The 6,898-nt window shown below is 40.4% G+C and overlaps 1 protein-coding gene across 2 annotated transcripts in view; it reads right to left on the bottom strand.

Moving 5' to 3' along the window:
• Serpinb13 (serpin family B member 13) overlaps window positions 1-6,496 on the bottom strand; it is a 22,096-nt gene extending 15,600 nt beyond the window's left edge. The window contains exons 1-3 of one of the 2 annotated variants that reach the window (XM_021174489.1): window positions 6,457-6,496; window positions 5,181-5,362; window positions 4,633-4,689 (exon numbers count right to left, since the gene is read on the bottom strand). In XM_021174489.1, the coding sequence (XP_021030148.1) occupies window positions 4,633-4,689; window positions 5,181-5,345 (222 nt within the window). In that variant the 5' untranslated portion in view covers window positions 5,346-5,362; window positions 6,457-6,496. Of the gene's footprint in view, window positions 1-4,623; window positions 4,690-5,180; window positions 5,363-6,456 lie in introns of those variants that run through there. The other variant, XM_021174487.1, reaches the window with a different exon arrangement.
• Between the last annotated feature and the right edge of the window lie 402 nt (window positions 6,497-6,898).

Raw genomic sequence — 6,898 nt, 5'->3', positions numbered from 1 at the left:
ATGAACTAACCAGTACCCCGGAGCTCTTGTCTCTAGCTGCATATGTATCAAAAGATGGCCTAGTCGGCCATCACTGCAAAGAGAGGCCCATTGTACTTGCAAACTTTATATGCCCCAGTACAGGGGAACCCGGGGCCAAAAAGGGGGAGTGGGTGGGTAGGGGATTGGGGGTGTGGGTATGGGGGACTTTTGGGATAGCATTGAAAATGTAAAGGAGGAAAATACCTAATAAAAATATAAATTAAAAAAAAAAAGAAAGTCCCAGCTGCAGTGACCCATGAGGCTCCCAGGACCCAACAGGGAGGACATTAGCAGAAATACACAAAAAGGGGGAGAAAGAACCTGTAGAGACCATATCCAGTGGATAGGCCTGGCCCACAGCTGAGGGAAGGGACAATCCACCCACCTCAAAAATATTAATCTAGAATTCCTTCTGTCAAAAGGAAATGCAGGGACAAAGAGTGGAGCAGAGACTGAAGGATAGGTCATCCAGAGACTGTCCCACCTATGGATCCATCCCATCTGCAGACACCAAACCCAGACACTGTTGCTGATGCCAAGAAGTGCTTACTGATAGCAGCCTGGTATAGCTGTCCCCTGAGAGGCTCTGCCAGAGCCTGACCAATACAGAGGCAGATGCACGCAGCCAAACATTGAACCGAGTGTGGGGACCCCAATGGAGAAGTTAGGGCAAGGACTGTAGAAGCGTAACAGTTTGCAACCCCATAGGAAGAACAACAATATCAACCAACCAGACTCCCCAAAGGTCATAGGGACTAAACCATCAACCAAAGAGTACACATGGTGAGACCCATGTTTCCAGCTGCATATGTAGCAGAGAACTGCCTTGTTGGGCATCACTGGATGGGAGGCCCTTGATCCTGTGGAGGCTCAATGACCCAGGTTATGAGAATTCTAGGGTGCTGAGGCAGGAGTGGGTAGGCAAGTGGGGAGCACCCTCATAGAGGCAGGGGGAAGGGTAGGGGATAGAGGACTTGTGGAGGGGAAATAGGAGGATAACATTTGAAGTGTAAATAAATAAAATAACCAATAAAAAATGAAAAAGTAAAAGCAAAGTGGAAATTAAGACTTTCCTAGTTAAAAAAAAAAAAAAAGTGAGAGGCCTGATTGAAAAGTACCCAATGGAGCTTTTCAACTTAAAATGAAAAGATGATAAGAAACTATATAAAAGCTTAAACTGTCTTGATACAATAAATATACAGAAAATATAGAATCCTGTAGTTCATAAGATGCTTTTTTATTTGGTAGAAAAAAATTAAGCATAAAAATCTATACTGCAAATGCAAGATCTAAGAAAAGGAAAGCTGTCTTTTTGTACCATAAAGGGAAGAATGCACATAAACGATGTAAAGAATAAAGTGTTGCATATGGTAGATGTTTGGTGATTATCAGTTTCAAATAACAGACTGCTATGAGGTTAAATGTTCTGACTATAAAAATGAGATAGGAATCAAAACTACTCTTTAATAAGAAACTCTCTAAGTAAATACAAACCTAAGTCACATTAAAAAAAAGAGAAAAAAGCCAAGGGCAAATTAATCCAAATTCTAACCTGTAGCGATAACCTCTTGTGCACTGTGGAAGCATCACCTGTCAATAAAATGCTGATCGTCTATCAGCAAAAGGCAGGACATAGAAGCTGGATGTTCTGCTAGAAATCCTGGAACTCTAGTCTTTCTACTCAGTGGGAGGAGATTTGCCTGGGACTCTGAGGAAGCTGGACACATGAAACTGAGGAAAGGTGACAAGTCTTGTGGCAGAAATAGAATGGTTTAAATGGGCTATATAAGTTGCAAGCTAGTCAGGGAACAAGCCAAAGCTTACAGACTGGGCATTTATTCATAAATAAATAAGCCTCTGAGTAATTATTAAGGAACTGGAGCACTGGTTGCAAAACCCGTGATTACACTACCCAGTAAATTAGGAGTGTTTCTGAATTACAGAAATTCATCCACAATTTTTGTAACAAAGGGAGACAGGGATCATTGCTGGTGACTATGAAGATCTCATTTTGAGTGACAAAGTATTCTAAATGTGATTGTGATAGCCACACAATTGTGGAATCTTACTAAGAACCACTGAATTATACAACAGAAATAGATAGATTTCAGGATACATTAATTATAGTTCAATAAATCTGTTTTGAAACAACTAGAAGTAAAGAGATTAACTTTAAAATATTTCATCTAATCCAAAATGTCCAGAATTTCATTTTTGTATATAAATATAAGATAAATAAATTATATGCTCATAGATCCCATAGACCTATGTTTCAACACACAGCACATAGAATTAATGATTTCTTTTCCCTTTTTTGGTTGTTTTTTTGTTTTTTTCAAGACAGGGTTTCTCTGTGTAGCCCTGGCTGTCCTGGAACTCACCCTGTAGACCAGGCTGGCCTCGAACTCAGAAATCCACCTGCCTCTGCCTCCCAAGTGCTGGGATTAAAGGCGTGCGCCACCACTGCCAGCTGAATTAATGATTTCTATATGAATATTTTATATTAAACTCCTGAAATCCTGTGAGTAGTTTATACTTTTAGCACATCTTAATTCAAACCAGATGCATGTCAAGTGCTCTCACTTGACTAGATACCATCCACAATCCAGGCATACCAAGAGACTCGTGTAGGATAATTTATACAATATTTGTAATAGAAAAGAGGAAAGGGAGGGAGGGAGGGAGGGAGGGAGGGAGGGAGAGAGGGAGGGAGGGAGGGAGGGAGGGAAGAAGAAAGGCCTATTAACACAAAAATAAATAAATAAATAAATAAATAAATAAATAAATAAATAAATAAAAAGCACCTGTAAAAGTGAGCAAACTAGCTCTACAGTGTTGGCCCAAAATAACCACACTGCAAAAATGATGACAAAAGCTATCATATGTAACAAAATAAGAAGTGCATTGGGCTATTGAATTCCTAACTCAGGAGAATAGAGCCTGTCCTTTCAAAAGAGAAGGTTTGTAGGGCAGTGTACCAGGGATTGGTAATCTCTGATTTCTCACACTAGGCGAGGTACTCATTGCATGACTGCTTCTACCTTCCTAGCTAATCTTGAGAGTTCAACATCACTTTGTAACAGAAAGATTCAGAAGACTCTGAATTCATGTGATAATCAGATGGTACACACCAAGGGCTGCCACTGGACCTTACTCATCTATTTCCACATCTATTAATAAAGAGATTGAATTGTCTAGCCTCAGCTCCCAAAATCTCCTGAGGAAGGGACAGATCTGGCTCATGGTGAAAGAGTGCAGGTTAGAGCTGCCTAAAGCTGTAAGTCAACTTCCAGACAGTTCTGAAGCTCTTCACCCAGAAGCAGGGCGTCTGTCCTAGGTCAGATGCCTTGTCTAATCCTCGGGAAGATTCTGCAGGCACTCCTATGCTAAGAAAGGGAAGTACACTGGAAGCCACTGCATATCACAGTTGATCTCACAGGGGAGCAGCTACCTGACCTAACTCAGTTAAACAGTCCCGAGAAAGAAGTCCACAACTGAAACTGAGCCTTCCAGACAACCCAGCATTGTGGGATTGTGAAACTAACAGATCTTTGAACAAGAGGTTCAGAGAATTGCTTTATGAAAGGCACTGGGCTATGATTACTGTTGGACCCAGTGTGCCCTTCTGAGGGCTCTGCTCACCCCTGATACTAAAACTCTGACTTAATGGGCCTTATCTCCACCCTGTATTTGGTAAGACCAAGTGAGAGATACCAGAGCACTAGATCTGGAAGAAGACCAATGGTCCTGTGCTGATAGTATTTAAGGAAATACTAACAGGAGGGGCAAAAAATTAATTCTATTTAGCAATAATTAATTCAAATTAGCATTACTGGGTGAATTAAATGCATTATCTAGATGATTCTATTGGAAATGTCACAGAGGATTAAAGAAAGTGAATTACTTGCGAAAGTCTCATAGTCCTGACAAGCCCAAGCCAGAACTTGACCCAATTCTCTGTAACTCCAAAGCTGTAATAACTTTTCAGTGTGTCAGTATTCATAGTGACTGCTGGATGTTTTGATTTCTTCTTATTGGAAATTTAGTTTTGTGCAGTCCAAATGCTGTGGTTGGAGGTGGTCTTTCTCCCCTGAGTTCCTGTTCTAAAAGCCTACACTAGGTATAATTGGTGTCAAGAGAGGGAAACATTTAAGGGACTTGGTGATTAGGTCACCCAAGACACTGCCCTCAGAAAGGGTAATGAAAGTCTCCCAGAAGAAGTTAGCTCTCTGAGAGTAGATTTCATAAAGCAAGACCAGCCACAAGCTCAGTCCCTTCTGTGTGCCACCAGATTTCATTCCGTTATATTAGTGCACTTCAGAAGACTCTCTACAAAACCAAACAGGTAAAAAGCCACCCAATCTGGGACTTTCAACCCCCAAACCAGGAGCTTTTGAGCAAGCTCTTATTTATAAAACTTTTAGCCTCTAGGACTTTGTTATAGCAGCAAAAAATAAACTAATATGCCTATAAATATGATTTGTCTTCAGTGACTACTACTTGAGAGTGTGATGTAAGCAACACTAGCCACTTCCACACTTTTCCTACTCCTTCTCTTACACCTGAAAGGTAATCAATCACACTGGAAGGTGTTTAACACACATGCCCTACCTCTTCTTCTTCAGACTTAATTCTCGAGCTTCCTGTGCCTTGTTCAGAGTAAAGTACCTAGCAGAGAGAAAATATTGTTATTATTGTCAAAATAGACAGAAATTTCACATGGTCAAGGGAAGGCTGATATTCATGTGTTTTCAGTGGTATACAGGAAACATCATCTCCTTGAAAAGCCAGAGAAATGTCTATGTTGCCCCCTGATATCTTCAGAGGAGCCTAGTAATGGGCTCCTTTGGGTCTTCATCTTTGATATGTCATTTAGGCCAAATAGAAATTCCATAAGTAATCACAGTTACCTTGGGCTTTCATATCCTCTTTAACTATGGAATAATGGCTTTTAAAAAGGCTGTTTATCATACCACTACTTAAAGAAATGCCAAGCATCAAGGAGCAAATGGAACCTGGACAGGGAAGAGGCCTTCCCTGACAGACTTGAAATTACTCCACATTCATCAGCAGGTCAAGTTGCACACATTTTCAAGGCAATGCTAGAGGGTTAAATCTCAAAACCAAGCCTCCTTCTGGAAGGAAAGGAAGCTCCCCACCTTCTGTAACTCAGAAGCAGTGACTCCTCGGGTCCCCAGGATGATCATGCCAATGGCTGTTGAGATGCCCACAGGGGAAAAGAAGACGTTGCCATCATTTGTTTTATTCAGTTCTTTGAAAACATCAAACAGGAACTGTGTGGTTGCAGTGCCTAGTGACTCCATGATGGTTTCCAAGTAATCTAGAACAGCAATAACAATCAACACCACTTCTGGACTGGGCTGCCTTATGCTCGAGTTATTCTTTTCTTCATTTATCCAGAACACTGTGATTCCTGACCCTCAGAACTACTGCCCACTCCCTGTCCTGCTCCCATAATAGAAGATGTAGGTCAGCATAAGAAGCATAACCTAGTTTCATCCAGTGGTTATCAGTTCTTCTTTCCCAGGGAGGTATGGTAATGCTTTAATGGTTTTCTCCTCTGGTTTACCTGTAGTCAGAATCTGCATCCCCTCCCCTCCTGAGCAGACCCACCCTTTGTCCTTCACAAGTGTAGCTTATCCAGCTGCCCAGCTTGTGGGAAGGCAGGATTCTGAAAGCATGGGAATCCCCACAGGCCTTACATTCAAGCAGTATTCTCCAATCCAGACTCATTATAATACAACAGTTGTATTCTTATCTGAAACTTTTCATTTCTCAAGACATCCAAATATAGTCCAATATAGGAGAACATGTTAGATCCCTAATCCCTGATTCCTAACCCCACAAAAATTTAATATGGTCTGAATTTTCTCCTAAAGGGTGGTGGAGTATCCATCCTCATGGGTTATGTTAAGGGTTGTCCTTTCTTACAGTTTTTAAAAATTTGTTTTGCATTTTTTTCAGTGAGCTAATCTTACTGTTATTAAAATCACAAAAAAAAATAAATTTCTAAGAACCATTAATATCAACCAAATAAACAAGTAGAGAATGGATATGCTTTATGTTTTCTTCAGCATTTATTTCATAAAGGTTTTTTTAAGAAAAAAATCAAAATGAGTAAGATACATAAAGCTCTCAACAGCCCTCACACTTTAGGTCTCATCCTTGTTATGAAGTCCACCATCCTGCATCTGCTGTTAGAGGTTCCACTTCGGTTCATTATAGGGATTCCTTACTCATAAATAAAAGGATTTAACTCATTATCAGACAAGATAAATTGCCATGAACATTTGGGCACTGAAATAAAATAACCTCAAGAACAGTCTATGCACAAAAAATATATATTTATTTCAAATCCACAACAGCCATATTCTCAAAGCAGAGGACTCAAACTGGATCTGAGAAAGAACTTACCTGGCTCTGAAGAGACAGCAGTGGCTGGACAGAGACTAGGAAGCTATGTAGAGTGAGTAGCTGAGGTCTTTAATTTATAGTGAGTGCTCTCTGCCTCTCCCTAGTCATTACAGTTTGCCTTTCCAGTGAAACAGCCTCTGGTTTCTCAACAACAGTTTCCCTAATAAAAATAGCAGGCAAGGTTTATGAGAAAACTAAGAGCTTAATTCCTTTTATTTGTGTGTGTGTGTGTGTGTGTGTGTGTGTGTGTGGTGATGAAGCTATGGAGTTAAAGTTATCAGCAACTGCGTTTTCAACTTTAACATGTACTTCAAGTACACCGGAAAGTAACTTCAAGATCCCTCAGAAATTCTGCCTGGAAACCAAGCATAAAGACATTCAAATCATTCAGAGAACGAAACAAGATTGAAAGCAGAGGTTCAAATTACTAAAGGGTAAAACT

The sequence above is a fragment of the Mus caroli genome, chromosome 1 (genome assembly GCF_900094665.2).
Source record: "Mus caroli chromosome 1, CAROLI_EIJ_v1.1, whole genome shotgun sequence".
In the NCBI taxonomy this organism is placed as follows: Eukaryota; Metazoa; Chordata; class Mammalia; order Rodentia; family Muridae; genus Mus; species Mus caroli.
Note: the sequence above shows the minus strand (reverse complement) of the source record. Positions and strands in the feature narration are given on the sequence as shown.